At 38.8% G+C, this 24,295-nt stretch overlaps 1 protein-coding gene across 1 annotated transcript; it reads left to right on the plus strand.

Moving 5' to 3' along the window:
* The first annotated feature begins 19,005 nt into the window (after positions 1-19,005).
* Positions 19,006-20,448, plus strand: LOC130561177 (interferon-induced very large GTPase 1-like). Its single transcript, XM_057345348.1, has one exon. It carries the CDS (start codon positions 19,147-19,149, stop codon positions 19,891-19,893), a length of 747 nt encoding a protein of 248 aa, XP_057201331.1. The 5' UTR covers positions 19,006-19,146; the 3' UTR covers positions 19,894-20,448.
* Positions 20,449-24,295: the final 3,847 nt, after the last annotated feature.

Raw genomic sequence — 24,295 nt, forward strand, 5'->3', positions numbered from 1 at the left:
CTCTTGTTCTGACGGCACACAACTGTCGGCCAATCAAAGGACTGTGTAGTTTTTTCATAAAAGGAAATAAAAAAACACTCCCCTTCCACTAAACCACGTGATATTGGGGAAATCGCAGAGATACTTCTGTGAAAATTCTAAATGCTTTTTTTTTGTTCAAAGTGCACACGGAAGACATATGAAATAGGCAATTCCGGGAAAATGAACCTTACCATGAAAAAAAAAGTTTTACCAAAGGTTTTTACGACCAGCAGAGATATCGAGATTTGGTGGTTAAAATACCCATGTGAGGTCTCCGATTTAAAAGCATTTGTTTTATTTTTAGTGCGTGGTTTTCATTGTCAGGTAAGTGTCATTTTCAGGATTGTCACGTACAAATTCCTCATAAATGAGCACATGAAAATTTAAATAAACGAACTATATTATGTTTATAAAGAGCCATACCTTCTTCATTTGTTGGGTAATAGCTTCAGGTTTGTGTATTTTAATTCACAAAAATCCTACCAAGGTAGCCGTCTCCCAAAAAACTGTGCCTTTTTGTCACATCCATGTTTATTTTATTTTTTGAAAACGCATACATAGACTGATATTTTCTGATGTTTAATCTCTATCAACAAGGGTTTAGTAAAATATAAATAAATGGTTCAGTATATTGGTAACAAATAGGCTATATGTTACATATGTCACATTCATGACGCTGGAATTGCTGGAAATGTTTTTTTTAATGATTGTAATTATTACAGCCTACATTATTTTTTGTGCTTATTTTCATAGTTTAATTCATTTTTACAAAGTATTAATTTGTAATTAAATACTACGCTATTAAAAATAATAATGTTCACAATAATCTTAGCATTTAACAATAGTATTTTGTAGTAAAAACCGCTGAAGGATTGTAATGCAAGTAATGGCTTGCTTGCACCGTTCTATTGACCACTTCCCCCATTCTCAGTATTCGATAGAATGACGAGGCTGAATAGAATGTGGTATTCGCTTTTTACACACACAGAACGTTTCCTGCTCTCGAGAAGAAAATAACGAAATCATTATATCTACGCATGATTAACATACAGGTATAACATTCCAAATAGACTATGTTTTATGTTTGTAATAGGCTCTGTGTGTGTGTTTAGATATTAGCCATAAGCCTGAATATTGAGTTTATAGAAAAAGTGCGCTGCAGTTATAGTTTCACTTTCGTGTTATAACACAGAATTGTGGAAGTGTAGTACGAAACAGAATAGATTTTGAATTACCAGCTGCCGAACCCCGAAACTACTTGTAAGCGGTAGGTACATGTTTTGTACTGTCTGTGGCGCAGTTCTGTGACTAAACTCGTGCATTCCTTCGATCTAAAACGTTACACGATAAATTCGTCTGCGCTTAAAGATAATTGCGCGTCTATATGGGGTTGTACGGTAACGATCCGCCTGTGAAAAGTAACCGCTGTCTGGACATCTAGAATTTCGTTATGGAGATAAAGGTTAGGATCGTGGTTTTACAGCAAACAATAAGTGTATATTCGCATTTTTTGTTGTTTGCCTATGCAACCAGAGCATTTGGATCCGGAAACGGTTTATGACCTTTCATATGAAGTCAGGCAGGCTTAACAAGCGGATAGGTGTAACGGAGGCCAGCTAGTGAAGAGCTGTGCAGTGTGTAAACCTCACTCCCCAACCAACAGAGACGCTCTAGCGACAGACGCTAGAGACTGCGGTCTTTAGCCTCCTCGTTAGAGCGCCCGTCTCCCATCCGGACCGTCGCCGGTTCGAGGCTCGTGCAGAGCGGTGCGAGTGGGATCGGTTACATTGGTGCCGTGACCCGGATGGGAGTGCGGTTTAGGGGGGTGAGTGTAACGGAGGCCAGCTAGTGAAGAGCTGTGCAGTGTGTAAACCTCACTCCCCGACCAACAGAGACGCTCTAGCGACAGACGCTAGAGACTGCGGTCTTTAGCCTCCTCGTTAGAGCGCCCGTCTCCCATCCGGACCGACGCCGGTTCGAGGCCCGCGCAGAGCGGGGCGAGTAGGACCGGTTACATTGGTGCCGTGACCCGGATGGGAGTGAGGTTTAGGGGGGTGAGTGTAACGGAGGCCAGCTAGTGAAGAGCTGTGCAGTGTGTAAACCTCACTCCCCGACCAACAGAGACGCTCTAGCGACAGACGCTAGAGACTGCGGTCTTTAGCCTCCTCGTTAGAGCGCCCGTCTCCCATCCGGACCGTCGCCGGTTCGAGGCTCGTGCAGAGCGGTGCGAGTGGGATCGGTTACATTGGTGCCGTGACCCGGATGGGAGTGAGGTTTAGGGGGGTGAGTGTAACGGAGGCCAGCTAGTGAAGAGCTGTGCAGTGTGTAAACCTCACTCCCCGACCAACAGAGACGCTCTAGCGACAGACGTTAGCCTCCTCGTTAGAGCGCCCGTCTCCCATCCGGACCGTCGCCGGTTCGAGGCTCGTGCAGAGCGGTGCGAGTGGGATCGGTTACATTGGTGCCGTGACCCGGATGGGAGTGAGGTTTAGGGGGGTGAGTGTAACGGAGGCCAGCTAGTGAAGAGCTGTGCAGTGTGTAAACCTCACTCCCCGACCAACAGAGACGCTCTAGCGACAGACGCTAGAGACTGCGGTCTTTAGCCTCCTCGTTTGAGCGCCCGTCTCCCATTCGGACCGTCGCCGGTTCGAGGCCCGCGCAGAGCGGGGCGAGTAGTGCCGGTTACATAGTTGTGTTTAACTTTTTTTTATTTTGCTATAAGATAATTTACTGGGAAAGTTTTAATTTGATTCAGAATCATGTTCAGTATCAAACAACAATAAACATTACATTCAATTATACACAATGGAGGATTTTTATATGAAGTTTTCATGTTGTTTAACTGTTTTATTCTTCAATATCAGAGCATGCTACACAAGTCCTAGTCCAGGCTCTTGTTCTGTCCAAACTGGACTACTTCAATGCGCTACTGGCTGGACTTACAGCTTGCACAACCAAACCTCTACAGATGATCCAGAATGCAGCGGCAATTCTTCAATGAACCGAAGAGAGCACACGTCACTCCTCTCTTCACTAAGTTACATTGGCTCCCTATAGTGGCTTGCATCAAATTCAAGACTCTGCTCCTGGCCTACAAGACCACCACTGGTTCGGCACCCCCTTACCTTCACTCACTAATGCAGACTTATGTACCCGCCAGATCCCTACGCTCTGCAAACGAACGACGTCTTGTGGTGCCATCCCAAAAAGGTATAAAATCTCTCTCACATACCTTCTCTACCTTCTCTAACCGATCAGTTCTGACTTCTATATTTCTTTTCTACTCTTTCAAAAATAAAAAAAGATAAAAAACTTCCAACTTAGCTCTGTATACTGTGGTAGGCTATATGCAGAGGTGGGTAGAGTAGCCAAAATCTTTACTGAAGTAAAAGTACAAGTAACTAGAGAAATTGTTACTCAAGTAAAAGTAAAAGTCACTATTTTAAATATGACTTGAGTAAAAGTAAAAAAGTGTGCTATGAAAAAACTACTCAAGTTAGTTACTTAGTTACTTTGTATCTGATTATATAGGCCTACTACATAAAATTAATATTAACGCCAATATTTTAATATTACATTTTAATCAATATTTTTAATTATCATTAGCAGATATCTTTGCAATATACTAGAGAGACTAAAGAATAGACAAACACAGAAGAGACAAGCATTTCTGTACATTTCATCTAGTCCTGATGTCAATGTAGTTTACACAACTTATTTAGAATAATAGACCATGTCAAACTAAAGCATGAACTAAACTCAGAGCATTTCCTAAGATGATGTAGAACATCTGCAGTGCTCTCTAAATGAAATACACACTTTTGATCAAAGCTCATGTTTTCTCGTGTTGTGTCACGTGTGTGTTGTGAAACGCTCTTACTTGTAAACAAACAGTAAACAGTGAACCACACGCCCATCAATAAGTTTTCTTCCTTCTGTTCTTCAAATGTATATTTCTGCAAGCATGCTGCTGTGTCTGACGAACAGGTCGCGCGGGTGCGCGCATATGGCGGGCATTTATCATCGCTGGCAAACAATATGACACATTTGCAGTTTTGATTGTATAGATATAGATTAATATCCACTTCATCCAACGCTCTTTGTGTTCTGCGTGTTCTTAAGTTTCGCGCTACGAGGAGTGAGTAATCCTGCTTCAGATGATTCAGATCGTGCTGCGAATTGAACAAATCATTTGAACTGATTCATTAGCCTATTCAAATGGTTTTGCCCATTGTTCAATTAATGCTTTCAAAAGAATCGACTCAAAAGAATCGATCACTCGGGAATGCCCGTAAAAAGAGACGACAACCTTGAAATAAACAACGCGTTTTAAACAGCATATTTTAAAATGAAGGAACGTCACGCAATGTAAGTTATGTAACGAAGTAAAAGTACAGATTTTCTATTAGAAATTTACTCAAGTAAGAGTACAAGTACACACTTTTAATTTTACTTAAAAAGTACATATTTTCCTAAATGTTACTCAAGTAAATGTAGCGCGTTACTACCCACCTCTGGCTATATGAGACCAGTTTTCTTTTACTGCACTTATGCTTTTTGTTGTCCTTATGTTGTTCCAATTGCTTCCATTGTTTCCCTCATCTGTAAGGCGCTTTGGATAAAAGCGTCTGCTAAATGACTAAATCTAAATGTAAAGTAAATGTAAATGCAATAAATGCACCCCAAATAAAAAAATAGGTCTCTCTATACAGACATATTTTAAAAATTCACATAAATATAAAATCAAATTGTTTTCTACAAACTCTACCAGATTCTTGTTGTCGTGATTCTGCCCATCTGGTCATGTCTTTTTTGATCTTGTAGCAGAATCACGGCAGGATCCCTTGTTTTATGTGAGAACCCATGAGATGTTTGTTTTTTTTACTTCCCATGTGTTTTCTAGTGTCTTGTCTGCGGCCCCGCCCCTCTCGTTTCCTGTATTGTTTCCCACTTGTGTCTTATGTTCCTCACCTGCCCTTGCTTGTTATCCCTTGTTTGTCTTTCCTTTAAATACCCTCTTGTTTCTTTGTCCTGTTCTCGTGCATTGTATGTGGTTGTTCTCGTGTCCTACGTTCCTTGTTCCTGTGCTACTGAGTTTGCTGATGTTCCTCGTTTTCTCCCGTGTCTCTTGTTCCTGTTATCATTTGTTGTAGTAAGTGTTAGTTTAGTTTTATCCTTGTCAAAGTTTTTTGTGAGTCTAGTGTTTAGTCTATTTACGCCCATGTTCTTGTTTAGTATCCAGTTTGTTTTCTGTTATCCCCCTCGTGGGACTTTGTTTTGTTCTTGTTAAATAAACGTTTCTGTTAACCCCTTCACTGCCATGCTGTCCTGCAATTGGGTTCTTCCTCACCGATCATGACACTTGTTCTACGTCTCCCCAAGTACCACTGTGATGATTTTGTGTTCTTTTACTGTTTCATTATTTAATAATTGCACACCAAAGTCACGACCAATACTAACTTACAGACATATTTTAAATTTCATAAAAATATAAAAATCGTACTCGGGTTACTTACGTAACTTCGGTTCCCTGAGATACGGGGTACTGCGTAGCAGGACGCTATGGGGAAAGCTCCTGATGACTGAAGCTTTTAATAACGCTGTGAATACTGCACGGCCATTGGTTAGTGCAAAGTAAAACTTTAAACCAATGGAAGCGAAGCTGTACGGACCTATGGGATGGAGCCCACCAAACTGGGCGGGGTTTATGGCTATATAAGCAGACACATCGCCGCAGTGTCCTCAGGTTACTTCGACTGAAGCGACAACTAGCTGCAGCTGGTAAGCATGGATAGGAACGCAGTACTCATTCCCGTATCTCAGGGAACCAAGGTTACGTTAGTAACCGAGTACGTTCCCTATTGATACTTCACTCGTACTGTGTAGCAGGACGCTATGGGGAACAAATATAATCCCGCCGTGCTACAAGAGGACTGATAACGCCAGTTTACCCCGGGGCCAGGGCTCGGGGGATAAGTATGGAGCAGGGGAGCCTGGTAGCGGAGGGGGCCAAGGTAAGAGGTGGCCCAGTCCGGTTAATCGTCCCAATGACAGTGTGCGTGGTGCCAGTGTGGTTGAAAAGCAACCATCAGTCCGGCGACAAAGTGTGAGCCCATTAAGCAGAGAGGACCAGAGCCTGCAAGGCCGGGACGTCCAGACTGTAGAATCTGGTGAATGTGGATTGCGATGATCAACAGGCTGCCGCACAAATCTCCGCTATAGACACACCGCTAGACCATGCCCATGAAGAGGCGACACCTCTAGTAGAGTGGGCTCTAACTCCCATGGGGCATTGAAGGCCCACGGAAGAATATGCTAGCGTAATAGCCTCAACTAGCCATTTTGAAAATCTCTGCTTCATGACCGGGGACAACCCGTTTAGACCATGCGCCCGGGCGCGCCGACCGTTTTCCCATCGTTAAATTAGCAAAAGTGGATTCGAACACGCCCTGAGTGCACCTGCGCCGTGCACTTTAGACCATGCGCTTAGATCATTGAAATAGGGCCCTTTAATATGTATATGTAGATGATCCGTATGTCTTCAATATCATATATATTGTGCCATACGTTTGGAATATCTCGTTTTTGGCGTAATTGATGCACTTTTTTCTCAGAATGTTTGCATTCTTGCTGTATTGATGACCACAACAAAGATGAAGTTAATAGTCTAGTAAAATTAACAGCTCAGCATTGGGTTTTATTAATTAAACATCATTGCAATCTGTCACAGGATATTTAATATAAGATCATCTGAAGATTCAATAAAGACACTGAGGACAGGACCATGTCCAGTGCTGACAGCACAGGTGAGAACATACACCTCCTAGTGAGTCTTTACATTTTTTACTATTGTATGTTCTGTTTCAGAAATATGTCACAATACGAAAGTCAGTCGCAACTTTCGTTTTTTGCTGACTGTAAATCAGCTTTGAAACAACAGCTTGGAAAATACTGTTCAAATGAAGATAAATTAAACATGAACTATGGTTTAGAATTAAATATTTAGAAATTCAATTGTTTAAATAAACAGAGGTGTAACTGCAGATTTGCTGAGGAGTATATTCCCAGGCTCTAACACACATCTTGGCATTTGTGGTATATTAGTACTCTCTAGACATAAAATATTTTGCACTGAACAAACTAGTTAATTTTCTTAATTAGTCATAAAATGTCCTCATGAAATGATATTTTATTTCAGTCTCAACTACACAAACACAATGTGCTTTAGCTAACAACACAAACCATTATAATATTTCTTATCATCACATTAAACTTTCACAGTGCTTTAAAGTGACATTGAGGAAGAGAAGATGATATAATATGACAAATTAATGCAGAAACATTTTTTTGTAAGACAAACCAATAGCTCCAATACACTATCATGTCATTCATAATACCATGTCTGGTTTACAGTACATGTCCTCTTTGTCTGCTCTGCATTTACTTGCTGTTCATGAAATGAACAGACCGCATATTTTACAAGTACTTTATCCTAAATCTGCAATACTCTAATCTGTAGTGCTTCTTTAGTCATATTATCCTGTGTGGTCTGTTCCTACCTGTTTTCTTCATCTGCATTGTCATTTTTTTTATTTATCTCTTTGTTTTCCTCCATCGTCAGGGATGAGGAAATGGACAATTGTTCTGAAAAAATGAATATGTGTGCTCCAACTTTAAAAACAAAAATTTTTTTAAAAATTTTGAAAATGAGGTTCAGTTTATTGCAAATAACGATCGGTTCGCTTCACAAGACATTCATATTTCACCAGGAGCTGCGGGCATCACTCTTGTGTTGTGCATTAGAACTCTTAAGCAGCGTTCAAACTTTGACAGTTTGTACCTATCTATCGACTGTTAAAACACTAACAGTATGTTCTATATAGTATGTGTGGGGGTAGTATGAGATGAATACATTTCGGATATACTGCGCCCGCCATGTTTAATTGTCATGTGACCCGAGTAGTATAAGCATATACTATGTGTCAAAATATTGATTGATTTATGACCCCCGTCAAAGGTCTGTCAACCAGTCACTCAAAGGGTTCCTTTATGGCCTGTCAATCTTAATGACATTTATGTTTTATGGCTGTTGGGCATCCTCTGTCCCCCCTTCCTACAGTGGGCTACCTACACACCTCCCCTCGCACCCTAATCAAAAACTGTGTTTTCAGCTTGGCTGATTATCTAGGCTAGATTGTGTGAAAGACGTTTGAGAGAGAGATAAAGTGTATCTTCAAAGAGTGTGTTAGTTTCCTTGTTTTATGACTTTTTATCTGTCAAATGAGTGAATTGAGACTCCATACAGAAGAATATACTTTATTTTGTGTCTTTAGGCCCCTTTAGTCAAAGTATGTTTTTCATCTTTGTTTCTCAACTCAACTCAACTTTATTTATATAGCACTTTTTACAATTTTCATTGTTACAAAGCAGCTGTACATGAGACATATTGACTATACTGTAAAAAATTGTTCTGTAAAATAACGGTAAAATGCTGGCAGCAGAGACGCCAGTAATTTACCGTAATTTTACGTTATTCATGCTGTGGAATTATTTTACGGTATATTGCTGTAAGAATTAACGACAGTACATAGCTGTTTTTTAACTTCATCTTTATTGCACAATATTGTCTTTTGGGCTACACATGTCTGCTTAACATAAAATATCTATAATAAAAAAATATTAATAAAATTATAAGCAAATGTTTTAGAAAGGACATAAACACCTTCTTTATTTAAGAGCAGCAACACAAAAAAAGAATGACTCAAGTACCAAGCAACCAAGTCAAGTTTTTCAGTAGCAAAACAAATAATTGAAACTTACAAATAAAAACAATGGCAATAAAACAGGTTAAATAACAGGCTACCCCCTTTAAACTTGACATATTTAAAACATGAGAGTACATTTATTAAGAGTCTTATGAGATACTGAAGGTGCTGGCATTCAAACATGTAATTAGGAACTATCCATCAACCATCTGTTGCAGATGACCATAGCGTTGGTTGCTTGATTTTCTCCCTGATGTATTCCATGGAACACTGTAAAACAGCAAACAAAAAAATTCTCAAATTAAATTTAATCAACATTTAGATAAGCGTTGACACTAAACACTAAATATGCAGAGATATAAGGCTCAAATATGTAGGAAATGAGACGAGAATAAATGGCAAATTTTCCATGTGACCAATATCAGTATTATACGGAGCCCTTTTAGGGACATGGTGGTGGAAAAAAATGAGAGGGAAGAGAAAAATATATTTTAAAGCTTTTGCGTTATCTCGCAAAACTTTTGCGTTCACGCGAGAAACATTGCGTTCTCTCGCAAAGATATTTGCGTTCCCTCGCAAACATATTTGCGTTATGTCGCAAACACTTCAAGTTTAATGTCCCGCTGGCAGAATTTAAGACTAGCTCCGTAGGCTACATAAACATTGGTCTATAGTCGCAGATTCCCGGACCAATAACTCGTGAGCTAAACGTTCTTATAACACAAATTACACCTCATTCTATGTAACGTAAACAATGAACTTTAACTTAATTTTCCACAAATCGAGCCTTTTATTGATCTCAGGCGGGAGCTGGCTGAGACAATAACGAAGGGATCGTCTGCAAAGTGCAAAAATGAATATCATTAGGCTACTAATAATAGTCATTAACTTCAGTGTTACATACTGTAGTATAACTAAAACCAGTTTAAATTCAGCAGGAGAGCATTAATGTGTAAACTGAATTTGGTGAGACTTTTGGTGAGACTTCAGTGTGTAACATTTTTTACACACTGAAGAATTTGGTGAGACCACAGTGTGTGTTATTAAGTTATTAATTACTAGTTTTGTGGTAACGCTTTTCGGATTTACAGTCACTTTGCAGACGGTTCCTTTGGACTTGTCCATGTCGACTGCTCAGATGATATCAATTTATATTCTCGTTTTGAGGAAGACTGGGATGTAGATCCTAATCTAAGGAATTGTGTGTTATTGTGTTATAACAACGTTTAGCTCACGAGTTATTGGGAATCTACCATAAACCGCTCCATTGTTAATGTACGGAGCGGGACAACAGGACATTTGAATGTTTTGCAAGATAACGCAAATATGTTTGCAAGATAACGCAAAAGCTTTAAAAAATATTTTTCTCTTCCCTCTCATTTTTTCCCACCACCATGTCTAATCATTACGCAAGTGATGCTAAATCAATCTGTATTTGCTAAACACTCAAACTATCAGTTTGCTTTCCTTTCAAACATAAGCCACATTTAAACTGAAAATCATCGCAATTTCAAACATTACGTTTAGTGGCGATTTGCAGCTACTGTTATTAGCATTAGCAACAGACTGTTTAAGATTATTAACGTTAGCCAGTTTGCAATAACCACAGTTATGAAAGTTCAGAGATGATAAAACAAGCCGATAAAACTTGGGGTCTGTAAAATGCAAGTAAATATGAACATTTGGGTTATATCTCGGAGATGACGAGCCCTTTTTAAATCACGTAAGTTACTAACTACAGCTTGTTAGGCAGCAATTTCAAACATTACTTGATAATACTTCCTTTCTGAACCACATACTCTCGATAAAAGTAAAAAAAATGCTTCATTTACCGTGTAATTTGAACGTGCAAATGCAGGTTGGCGCAGATAAAGTGCTACGGATGGTCCGCCCTCGCGTGGGTCCTCTTCGGGCAGAAAAGTCTGACATTTGTGGGAAAACTCCACCTGGCCAAAAGTACCTGACTGAAAATGATTCGGGACGCTAAAGAATTGTGAACTTACTGAACTGACGAAACAATCACGAACTTTCACAAAACTAATTCTCATGCTCCAGAAAAATACTGCATTGTACTGTAATTTACCCTCTGATATGTTCCTATGCTAAAAGGATATGCAAAAATATTCAGTTGACATTAACTGTTCTTTAATTTAGAAACAAATGTAAAAAATAGGATTTGTGGTAACTTTCATGATTTTGTATGTTTTTTTTTTCAAGTCCACAACACTGTAAACCCCAACTGAAGCAACATAAAATTGGATGTTTTAACCATGTGAATTATAATTTAAACCTAAACAGTGTGATAGAAGTCAAAGTAAAAAAAATTGCTAACAAAATACATATTTATTGTAGGACCGAGTAATACAATAAGTAAATAGAAAAAACGTATGTTTTGCAGTATTTCAGTCTGTGTACCACATGTGTAGCCTATATATAGGCCCTATATGTCTGATTGTGCCTGTTGGGTTTCTGCGTATACTTGATGGCTGATTTGATCATATTTATGCTTGTGCTTGGTAATCTCAATGTTTGTGAAATGCCAATTGTGTGTAATGAGCTGGAGTGCAAAAAAGTCTGCCATTTTATAATTTTTAAGACCGCATGTCCACTGGGATGGACATTAAATAAGTAAAATCCTGTGTTGTACAACTCTAATATATCTTTAGATTTTTTTGAAAAACATAACATAATCAAATAAAATATAACAGGGGCAAGACAATGAGATTACCATTAACTTGGTAAACAATCTGTGAGGTATTATTAAAATGATAGAAACATGCAGTTTTATTGGTCTAAACCAAAAAAGACATAATGTCCATTCTTATTGAAGCAGGGTCTGAAGGGGTTAACACAGCCCACAATGCATTGCATACAGTACAACAGTAGATTACTGTTGACAGATGGCTGTAAATTAACAGTAGTTTCTTAAACTGCAAAATAATGCCCAGGATGCATTGTTTTCTACAGTATATTACTGTTTTAACAAAAAACGGTATGTTACTGTCAGAATTTGGCTGTTTTTTAACAGAAAGCCCAGGATGCATTGTTTTCTACAGTATATTACTGTTTTAACAAAAAACGGTATGTTACTGTCAGAATTTGGCTGTTTTTTAACAGCAATTTTTTACAGTGTAAGCAAACCAATTAAAGTTGTACCTGCAAAAACAAGAAAAAGGTGAAAACAAAGAAGACAGACATACCCACATACAAAACACTCCACACACACAATATGCACACATACTAACACACATACACATAGACACACACACACGGATGCGCACGCACACACGTACACAGACAAGTACGTGCACACACACAGACACGCACGCACACACAAAGACGCACACACGCACACACACAGCATTTGGAATTTTGTGGTGAAGACATGTCAAGAGACCGCGTCCTTCTTTATCCAGCTCTATCATCTCAGCTCTTGTCAGGTCTCCGCTCTACCATCAGGTCAGGCCATGAACTGCATCCTGCTCGCTGTGGTAACCTTGGAACAATGAGACAAGACTGGCTGAGAGTAGAGTACTGTTCTGTACTCTTTGATGCAACAAGTACATCAGTTGTGTTTCTGGTTTTTGGATTTGGTTTCCAAATACAATGACTTGAGTTTTGTCTTTATTGAGCTGAAGGAAGTTTTTGACAAATCCAACTGTTAATTTCACCAATGCACTGGTTAAGGAATTCAGCAGGGGTGTAGTTATTGCTGAGAGGGCTAAGTAGTTGTTGTAAATGCAATCACAAGATACAGACCAAATTGGCATTGTTGGTCCAAATTAATGTTGGTACATATTAAAACACACATTCAAAAGTTTTCTGTGTATGTATGAATGTAATGTTTGTGAATAGTGCCAAATTATAAAAACTGAAGACAGGCCTATTGTTACAACTACAAAAGACTACTAAAAGAGTGACAAATGTTTTAGATTTACTAACTACTAAGATGTACTACTTAAATGTAAGTGCAGCATATGTGGTGTGTAAGAACAGTAACATTTCAAAATATCGCTTCAAAACAACTTTTTGTGTCTCTATTTTAAGATTGGGACCTCCACAGATGAAAAAACCGACACAAAACCAGAACTAATAATGCCACCAAAGAGCAAAACAACAACCATATAGCTGTAAAATATTTTATCTCACCAGTGCTTGTCAGCCACTCATTAACCCTTCACAATCAGTGTCACTGTTCAATATGTAGATTGTTCAAAGGTACACTAAACATTATTATTAGACATTTTTTAATATGGATGAGATTGTGCTTGATTGAATGATTTTGGATAGGTGGGATCAATGTGGTCTGTAAAAATCTAAATTTGTTTTTGCTTGGTTAATGAAACAGCAATATTATGGTATAATTAGATCTGTTTCAGGAATTCAATTCATTTTCAGTTTACCAATTTTAAATCTGAATGGCGGCATGAAAAATGCACACTGCATTGGAAGATAGTTTACCTTTGAATAGTTTCTGGCATCAGGACAAAAGAAATATATTTCCTTTATTTGCTGTTATTATTGCCATAAAAAACTGCTTATACAGACTACTAGTATAGAACAATAAATAAATAATCAAACTTTCATGGAAAATGTAAAAAGTATTGTGTTGACAAACACAAACACAGGTTGTGCCAATGTAATTCTTGTAACCAAATTAAATTTAGCAGTTTGTATATGGGTATATGTCACAAATCTGTTCTGTGTTTCCCAGTTATTTTGGACTCTTATGGTATTTCCTGTGTGTGCCATGTTTGTAGTCCTTTGTAGTTTTCCTTGTTATTAGTTTCCCCAGGTGTTTCTTGTTTCCTTTGTTACCCCAGTGTATTTAAACCCAAGTGTTTCCTTTGTTTGGTTGTCGGTCTTTGTTTTATGCTTTATCCAGTCTGTGGTTCATGCTTCGGTTTCTCTATGGATTACCTTGGTTTAGTTTTGTCTTGTATTATTTCATTAAATCTTTTATTGGATGTGGATCCACTTCCTGCCTGGATTACTCCGTGTCACAGTATATTCCAAGCAAACAGGTTTTCTAACTGACACTTTAAACTTTAACCTAAATCAAGCTGTGAATAGATGCTTGTTTAGTAAAATACAACTGAGCTACAGCACAGCAACCATTTAGCTCATAGGGACTGCATGCACATTTTGTGCCAAATATTGGTGGCAATGTATAAGAATAAACATACATTTGCAATATCAAAAATACTAGATGTGTAATAAAATAAATAGAGACATTAAGATAAAGAAGTTTTTGGATGTAAATACTTGTTTTTTTATTAAATCAAAGCAAACATACATCAACCCTAAAACATGGCTCGAACAACGAGAACACTTAGAACAGCTGATCTTACCAGCATTAAAGCGAGACATTTTGGATAAATCAGTGAGGGAATAAGACTGAACAAGAAATCAAAACAATGAACGGGTCAAAACTTAAGAATTAGATTTTTGTACAAAATCAAAGAACTATTTAAAACAAAGGTCATCTGAACAATTATAACTAAAAATGACAAAGAAGTAACCATGCAACTAATTATAACTAAGATGTGGTAAAGTAAGAAAATAAAGCCTAAAAAACTTAATGCAACACACAAAACATTATGAAAAAGTTCAAATGAGAAACTTTACTTAATAAACTATATACAAGTCCGTAGCCTTGCCATGTCTGTGTTATCACTTTCTGTAGCTTATGTCAGAAAATGAAAAAGCTGTCCTACATTTACTGGTTAGCAGTTGAAATGCCGACCATCGATTTCAATCAGATTTTCAGTTAGGTTTAGTAAAACATGTAATGAAGCTAACAAATGTAACTGACACATCACATCAAATTACTCTAAACAAAAAGCACATGTCATTTGTAAATATTCGCAAAACAGTGACAAACAAAACAACTTCTAAAAAACTTAAGTGTAAAGCCTGACAACTTTGTACTGACTAAATGCAAAAGGTTTACAAAGGAGAACAACTTAAGATATGTAAAAACTGTTCTTGACATTAGGATTAAAATCACAAACTATTTCATCTCTCTCTAATTTACAAACACAAACGTCTTTCACACAATCTAGCCTATAGTAGATAATCAGCCAAGCTGAAAACACAGTTTTTGATAGGGTGCGAGGGGAGGTGTGTAGGTAGCCCACTGTAGGAAGGGGGGACAGAGGATGCCCAACAGCCATAAAACATAAATGTCATTAAGATTGACAGGCCATAAAGGAACCCTTTGAGTGACTGGTTGACAGACCTTTGACGGGGGTCATAAATCAATCAATATTTTGATTTATTTAAGATATAATCATTGTAGTTTCATTCTTACATTGAAATGTAACGGTTGCCATTTAGAAATAAAACCTGAAATAATAAACCTCGATGACGTATGCGCCCGACCTCTGGAGCATGCAGCCTTCGAATTATGAGGACAAGAGACTTCACAGCCACACTATCTTGTAGCGAAGCAATTTGCCCGTTTAGTCGATGTGCTGGTTTTATAACCAATGTACTTTTCCGTTCCGTTTATTGCACAAGAAGTTGTGTTGGTAGTATGCATTCCGATGACCAAACACTGGGTGCAAGGAGTGCTCATGGTAGTTGTAGTTTCGTAGTGTCTCATTGCCCATTGTTAATTATTTCTTATGACTTAAGAAAACTACAATTAAAAAAGAATATTCAACCTGCCAAAATGGCTAGTGGGAGTGGCTGTCTTACCGGCCCCAGCTGAAATCAACACTCTTAAAAAATAAAGGTGCTTCACGATGCCATAGAATAACTTTTTTTCTAAATGGTTCCATAAAGAACCTTTTAACATCTGAAGAACCTTTCTGTCTCACAAAAGGTTATTTGGCCTGAAAAAAGGTTCTCCAGATTATAAAAAGATAAGAAAGAGATGCTTCTTCAAAGAACCTTTGACTAAATGGTTCTTTGTGGAACCAAAGATGGTTCTTCTATGGCATCGCTGTGAACAACCTTTTAATCATCTTTATTTTTAAGAGTGTACCCGCAAATGCGGGTGTTAATGTCAACCCCTGCTTATGATGTATTAACAACCTGTACCTAGGTGTTGGTAAAAACAATATATTCACAGAGAACTTCATTAATCTGTACTTACATTTGAAAGCGGACACCCGCCTCAAAAGTTTTCCGCTATTTTTATTTGATTTACTTTTGAAATGTGACCGTTGCTCAGCTCCCGTGGCATCATAAGATAGATAAGTGTCCATCCGATCCACACTTAAGAATCTCGGCGGAAGTAGTAGACCATCCGGGTATTTCACGCCTACTGTTCATACTATTCATACTGATTTTCGCCTGTAGTATGGAAGTTGGTGACAGGAATGTGGCACAGCAGCATACAAACATGCCAAATATTAAAAATGAAAGGTTGACAATGCAAAAGATTATTATTGTGTACATAAAGATCCGGCTTGTCCTACAGATGGTCTGCTTGTGTGTATTAACTTAGTTTCCTCCCTGGAGATGCGTTCAGCTGGTGCTCTCGCCAACTCCATCATGTAAATAGCAAATCCGCCATGGCGTGAGTGCAACTGCCTCTTGAAAAGAATGGGAAAAGAGACTCTGATTGGATTACTGCATGTTACTCCCAAAACACACCCATGACTCATTAAGAGGATAGGGACAACCCTTTTACACCATGCACTGAGCGCACTGACCATTTTCCCGTCATTAAACTAGCAAAAGTGGATTCAGACACGCGGTGCGTTTCAGACCATGTGCTTGGATCGTTACAATTTGCTCATTTTAAATGTGAAACAAAATGTTTCCTTTCATTATTTTTATAATTTAATATACGTACATATACAATATAAATACATATATTAAATATTTTCAACATTTTAGATATGAGCCCATCGCCCCTCCCTCGCTCCAGCACCCCATGCACTGAAGGAGAGAAAGAGAAGATTTGCTCTCAATCAAAAGCTTCAGTACAGGTGAGTGTTTAGAGGAAAATAAAGATTAATTGATTAAAATGAAAAGATTTCAATACTAAACCCCTCAATCATTAAAAGTAGTGTGTAAACAAAGACATGACATGAGACATTTCTTAGAGAGCTTCTTTACAACATTAAAACAAAAAAACCCTTAAAATATAAAACTAAATGTACACAATGAAACTTAATTAAAAAACCCACTAATCATTATTTTTCTTATCGTTATCTAATAAGGACACTGTGGCTCCAGTCACAACACATCAAACCCTGCAGGGTAAAACAGAGCGCCTTTATCACAGACTTCATCTTGAAGGCAGACAGCAGAATAAACTGAGAGCTACAGATGTTCTTCAGATATCATCACATTCATTACAGTCTCATGAGTCTTGTGCTGAAGAAGAGCTGGTGAAGAATTATCTACAGGAACTACTGATGATGAACTACAGAGCAAGACACATTAAAACTAAAGAGACCAATGAAGAACATAACACACAACAAAGAGACAATGACTTGTCTGAAGATGAGGGGGATTTTTTTGATGATGTTTCCAATGAAGTGTCTTCGTCTAATGCAGTAACAAGTAAACCAGACTCTATTCACCCGATGGATGTTCAGATGGCCGTGTTTCATTGTGCTGATAGTTTCCTAAAGCAGATGATGGTCACTAAACTCTCTCAGTGTCAGTTTGCTCTTCCTATGCTTGTTCCTGATCCATTCACTCAACACATTGAGTTTCCTCTCTGGACATTAAGACAAATCAACAAGAGCTGGAAGAACAGAAAAACTGAAAATAACATCATCAGTAAAGTACAGTCAGTGTGCAAAGCAAAAACTCAGATGGTGTCGTTCTTCAGGTTTGGTTCTGTGTCTTCATCTAAATCTCAGCTGATGAACAGTCTGATCAATGAGAGACACAACACGTTCTTCCACAGAAACTGTCCAGGCAGCAGCAGAACCAGACTACTGATGGATGGAGTGGTGGAGATCGCCTGGTACTGTCCATCTGGAAAAGACACAGATACATTTACTGACTGTGTTGCCTTCTGTAATCTTCATGGTGATGCAGGAGACCACGAGACACAGATGAAGATCCTCACTGAAATGTCTTCAGTAAAAGTTGTTCTTCTGACAAAACTTGACAAGAAAGACAAAAACGCAACAAAGATTCAAAACCTGTACAAAGACAAAAAGCCACTCATTTCTCTTCTTACTGAGGATGAATCTGCTGTTACTGAGATGAGAAAAGGAAAATACAAAATTGGTCTGAAAGACAGAAATCAGTCAGATGTATCTGAAGAACTCAGAAGAGTCATAAATGATTGTCTCTCATCTTCAGCATCAGCATAAATGTTCAGACTTGAAGACGTGTCCAAACACTCAGATATCAGAGTAGATGAAGAAGATGATGAAGACTGCAGGAGAGGAAGAGAAGCAACACAAGAGATGATGAGATAACTGAAGAATAAACCTCTGACAGAAATCAAAGAATCATTTCTGCCCTGTCAGGGGAAACTGTGGCATCTGTGGTGTCAGAAGAACAAAGAACTTCATCGACCTCAAGGGGAGGAACTAGAACAAGAAATAAGTGAAAAAGCAATGATCAACATTCGTGAGCAGCAGCATGCATCTCACACAAGTGAGTTTATGGAGGTCTTTATAAAACAAACGAACTCACATGATGCCAGTATGATGTTTTTCTTCAAATGGCTCAGAATTCTTCTGGATGAATTCACCTCTGCTGATCTTTCTGCCCTACAACACAAGTATAATGAAAAGTGGTCAACAGTCATACAGCTGAAAGAGAAAGAAAAATCTAAGAAACTCAAAGATGCACAAACAAGACTTGAGAGAATATCTGCAGATCTTCAAGCAGCAACCTTTGGCCTGGAGCACATCATGAGAGAGATCGGTCAGATCTATGAATCATGTTCATCTGTGAAGAAGAACAAAACAGATCTTCAGTTTGACTTCTCTTCTCTCCCGAGTCTTGCAGCAGAGATGATGATCTCTGGATTTCCACTGGAGCTGATGGATGGAGATGCTGCTCATGTTCCTGTCATGTGGGTTACTGCAGTTCTAGATAAACTCATCCAGAAACTGGGAGATCAGAGAGTGTTTGTGTTGTCAGTTTTAGGTATTCAGAGCTCTGGGAAATCCACCATGTTGAATGCCATGTTTGGACTTGAGTTTGCAGTCAGTGCCGGCCGCTGCACCAGAGGAGCGTTCATGCAGCTGATCAGAGTGTCAGAGGACATGAAACATCAGATGAAGTTTGATTATATTCTGGTACTGAAGGTCTTCGGGCTCTAGAACTGGCTGAAATATCCACAAGACATCATGACAATGAACTGGCCACATTTGTTGTTGGTCTTGGTAATCTGACATTGATCAACGTCTCTGGAGAAACTTCCTCTGATATGCAGGATATTCTTCAGATTGTTGTTCAGGCCTTTCTGAGGATGAAGAAGGTCAAACTGAAGCCCAGCTGTATGTTTGTACATCAGAATGTTTCAGACATCACAGCTGGAGAGAAAAACATGGAGGGAAGGAGACAACTGCTGGACACACTGGATGAGATGACAAAACTCGCTGCTAAAGATGAGGGGAATTTTGATGCAGAATATTTCAGTGATGTCATTAATTTTGATGTTCGTCATGATGTGAAGTATTTTGCTCAGCTGTGGGAGGGAAGTCCACCAATGGCACCACCGAACCCAAACTACTGTGAGAATATTCAAGAACTGAAGAAAACTATTATGTCACAAGCATCGAAATCAGCTGGTATGAAGCTGACCGACCTATGTAAGCGAACTGAAGATCTCTGGGAGGCTTCACTGAATGAGCAATTTGTGTTCAGCTTCAGAAATTCTCTGGAGGTTTCAGCATACAGGAGACTGGAGACAGAATACGGGATCTGGAAAGAAACTCTTCACAGTACCATGCTGGAAATTCACAACGAACAACAAACCAATATAGAAAATAAATCAATTCACGATCTTAAGAGAGAATTGAATGAGAAAAGGAAAGAAGTGAAAAAATCAATGTCAGAATTCTTTGAGAAAGACACAGATAAACGCATACTGTTTAAATGGAAATGTTTATTTGAATGCAAAATCAAAAAGTTCTATGAACAGATAATGAGGGAGTTAAAATACATAACATAGAGTTTTGAATATATTATATTTCCAACAATTGACAAAAAATATGATCTCCCCAGAAATACTTTGCAGGTAAGAAATGTTCTACATTCAGAAATTAAAACGTATTCAGAACCCCTTTTTTAATCATATAAAATCACACTTTTAAACATTTAAGGGATGGGGGCAGTCTGTCACTCTTTTATACTTTTAGATCAAAAGATAACTCCTATGAACCTACATTACCCAGGCCAAATAACCACAAATTCAATCCAAATATTCCTGACAGTTGTTTCGAATACTTTAAAAGCCTGGCATTGCCAGATGTTGGGTCATGTAAATGTCCCCCTCACCTTGCAGACCTTGCTTGGTGGTCACCTAGACCACAGAGAGTCAGCTTCAAATAGCCTGATACCTGGTGTTTCTCCAAAGTTTCATGACCATCATCTCTCCTGGGGTTCCAGAGGCCCTTTTACTAGCAGTAAGCCGTTTTAAGAACATATCACCTCTTCCCCATCTGATGCAAACTTCTTTGACAAAACTACACTAAACTTTCCTTTTCTATAAATATATGTAAATATATTCGTTGTGTGTTTGCAATCTTGCCATCTTAAGTTACCTGTAACCAGTAATATGCAAGTCTTGATTTAGGCTTTGTTGTATTCATACGTTGGGATGATTCATAGTTTAACATAATTCAAGGCATAGCATGTTTACTATGTAACTCCTCCTCTTTTAATTAATCTGATGAGCTATATTATTATACTACAGCATGCATTGTACTATGTCCATAACTAAGTTCAGTTATCAGGTGCAAATTAACTATACTGTCAGAGCTGTGCAAATAAGGTGGCATGAGGAACAAAGGAACTTTCTGTGGCCCATCGCCTTCATGGCATTGGCCCGCTGGCCACCTGGGGGCAGGGGAGGTATGCACCTAAAAACACGATCACCGATACATTCTTCAGCAGCAGAGAGTCCAACAGACACCCAGGCTTACGCTTAGGCCCTGCAAACTTCAGACACCTGGGCTAGACCCTAAACTCAGCGCTTCAGCAGGACTGCATTCTGAAACCATTGAGGATTTCTCTCAACGTGCATACGGGACATTGTTCAGCACAGAGCTTGCAAGTATCAGATTCTATATGCATAGAATTGCTGCGTTTAAAGTTTGTTAAAGATGATTGTACTGGTGTTCAGAAATGTTTTACCTGCCTTGCTGCCATGCTCTCTCCCTCTCTCTCTGTCTCTCTCTCTCTCTCTCTCTCTCTCTCTGTCTCTCTCTCTCTCCCCCCCTCTCTCTCTCTCTCTCTCTCTCTCTCTCTCTCTCTCTCTCTCCCTCTCTCTCTCTCTCTCTCTCTCCGTCTCTCTCTCTATCTCTCTCTCTCTCTCTCTCTGGTGCATGCTGGGAGTGCGAGGTGAGGCAGCGTGGTTGTGAGAGCGTGGCTGAGTGATCGTGTCTTTTGCTTTAATTCTTTTTTCCTTTCACACATTTTTTCCTTTTTTTGTTTTCCCCTTGCATAGACAGTGTAGTGAAGTGGGATTTTCTTTTTGTTTTCTCACGTGTGCGCGGTGCAATCGCCGGGCATGGCGAGTGCTGGATCGAGGGGAATACAGGCTCTGTCACTCCGAAATGGGTGCAGGTGTGTACCTGACCCTGGGGTAACAGTAGAGGAATTGCTCCTCGTTATCGGAGAAAAAGTTGGCTTTGACAACATCTCTTCGGCCTCACGTATGAACAAAGCCGTGGTTGTTTTTTTAAGCTCCGACTCTCTGGTAAATGAGTTGACTGTGAGCGGAATATGGGTAAAAGAAATGTTCGTACCGGTAACCCCGCTATCTGCTCCGTCAACTAAAGTTACAATCTCTAATGTGCCACCTTTTGTTAGTAATGAAGCTATCCTGAAAGAACTTCAGAGGTTTGGTAAAATCGCAAGCCCTGTAAAAACGATTCCTCTTGGATGTAAAAATGCCGCGCTAAAACATGTTCTTTCTTTTAGACGGCAAGTTCACATGTTTTTGAATTCCCCTGAACGAACATTGGAAGTCTCTTTCCGTGTCATTCACGGAGACGATTCTTTCATGGTGTATGCTAGTACGGATAGCATGAGGTGTTTCGTTTGCGGAGAACTGGGCCATAAACGCTTTGCATGTCCGCACAAAGACAAACCACGAGCATCCGCATCGCGAGACGACACAAGTGTGACACCGACATCTAAAGAGCAGGGTAAAGGAGATACAGACGAAACGAAGGGGCAGGTGATGATGCTGGTGATGTGGAGATACCTGGATGCAGTACTGCTATTGAGGAAGATGTGAATGAAAGTGAAGAGGTTGATAAACATGAAGTTCAGAATAATGGTGATGATGTGTGTGCGGACAGTGGTGTAGAAAAAACTAGTGATTCACAGGAAAATATGGTGGATGAAATGGAAAATTTGTCACAATATACAGACGATGGATTAAGAGATGATGAGGAGCAATGGTCTGATGGTGAAAAAATAGCTGATAATGATTTATATACCCTTGAACAAATTAACTATTTTCTTGATAAAACAAAAGGAAAATCTGGTGTTGAGATAAGAACTTATTTTCCTGATATTGAAAAATTTGTCGCTTCAGTAATAGTGGCAAGAAAAAAAAGTAACAACACCGAACTGTCACAACAAAAGAGGTTTCGTCTCAAAAAATACTTGACTCTTATAAGGTCCAGTAGAAAGATGATTAAAGCAAGGGGAAAAACTAAGTAATTATGATGTTTAAGTGGCCTTATTTTCTTATTTACTGTTTCCTTTCTCTCTCCCTCTCCATTATGGAAGTCTTGAGTGTGGGTTCCCTAAACATAAATGGTTTGAGGGATGAAAAAAAGAGGAACGTATTGTCAGAGTTTATAAAAATAAAGCATCTGAATGTTGTTTTTTTGCAAGAGACCCATAGCAGTTTTAGTAATGAAATTGACTGGGGCTTGTGGTGGGAAGGGGAGCGAGTGCTTAGTCATGGGACTAATTTTAGTGCTGGTGTGGCTGTACTGTTCCCCCCTGCTCTTAAAGTTAAAATTTTAATGAAAACTGAATTAGAACCAGGGAGACTGGTAGCTGTTAGAGCTGAAATCAGTCATATGTTTTTCTTGTTTGTAAATATTTATGCCCCTAATATTAGAGCAGACAGATTGCAACTTTTTGTAAAACTGGAGAATTTTTTAAAGCAGCAGAATAATGGGGATTTTATTATAGTTGGAGGTGATTGGAACTGCACTCTAGAATTCACATGTGATAGGAATGGTGAAGAACCTCACATGCAGTCAGCGTCTTGTCTGGCCGGTGTTATTAAAAATCTAAAGCTATCAGATATGTGGAGAGAACACAACCCATCAACACGACAGTACACTTGGTTAAAATTGAGTAATGGAAGGGTTTCTGGTGCACGGTTGGACAGATTCTATACTTCACACAATATGAACAATAGGGTGGTGCACACAGCTATCATCCCTACATCTTTTTCTGATCACAAATTCATCATAGTGGAGTGCACATTGGTGAAAAGGACTCATAAGAGTTACTACTGGCATTTTAATAATAAATTATTAGAAGATAAAAAATTTTGTGAGAGCTTTAAGTCTTTCTGGGAAACTTGGAAGAGCGAAAAGCGCCTGTATGAAAGTGTTACCCAATGGTGGGAAATTGGTAAAGTGCATATAAGAACATTCTGTCAACAATATGCAAATCATTCCTCCTTTATTTTAAAAAAGACATTGGAGTTGCTTGAAAAGTAAATAAATGACATTGAGAAGAGAATGACCGTTGGTGATGATGTAAATTTAAAAGAACTGTGGACTGAGAAAAAGAATCAGCTGAGCTATGTTTTAAACGAGAAAGTTAAAGGTGCCTTTATCAGGAGTCGTTTTTTATCACTAAAAGACATGGACGGTCCGACATCTTTTTTTTTCCACCTGGAGCGAAAAGTGGGACAAGAAAAGCAGATGTACTGTTTGAAAAACAATGGTGGTCAAACCACTTCAGATCCGGTGGAGATGCGCAGGCTTGCTGTAGACTTTTATTCGAACTTGTTTGCTGCTGAAACAATTGATGAACAATGCAGAAATGAACTGCTACAGGATATTCCCACTTTAACTACAACCCACAAAATTCCTTTGGAAGCAGACCTCAAGTTTCAGGAGGTTACCGCTGCTGTGGAGGGTCTTTCGTCAGGAAAAACACCAGGAATAGACGGACTGTCCTCTGATTTCTATAAAAAATTTTGGACTATAATAGGACCTGATTTTTTTGAAGTGCTCAAAGAGTGTATTGGCACAGGATCTCTTCATGTGAGTTGTCAACGGGCTATTTTAACTCTGCTACCCAAAAAAGGGGATTTAACCCTTTTAAAGAATTGGAGGCCTGTGGCAGTTCTGTGTTCCGAGTACAAAATT

Source organism: Triplophysa rosa, linkage group LG11, assembly GCF_024868665.1.
Source record: "Triplophysa rosa linkage group LG11, Trosa_1v2, whole genome shotgun sequence".
In the NCBI taxonomy this organism is placed as follows: Eukaryota; Metazoa; Chordata; class Actinopteri; order Cypriniformes; family Nemacheilidae; genus Triplophysa; species Triplophysa rosa.

Bases quoted from the DNA above. Each gene is read 5' to 3' on its own strand.
- LOC130561177 (XM_057345348.1), top strand. From the start codon at position 19,147: ATGCAGGATATTCTTCAGATTGTTGTTCAGGCCTTTCTGAGGATGAAG.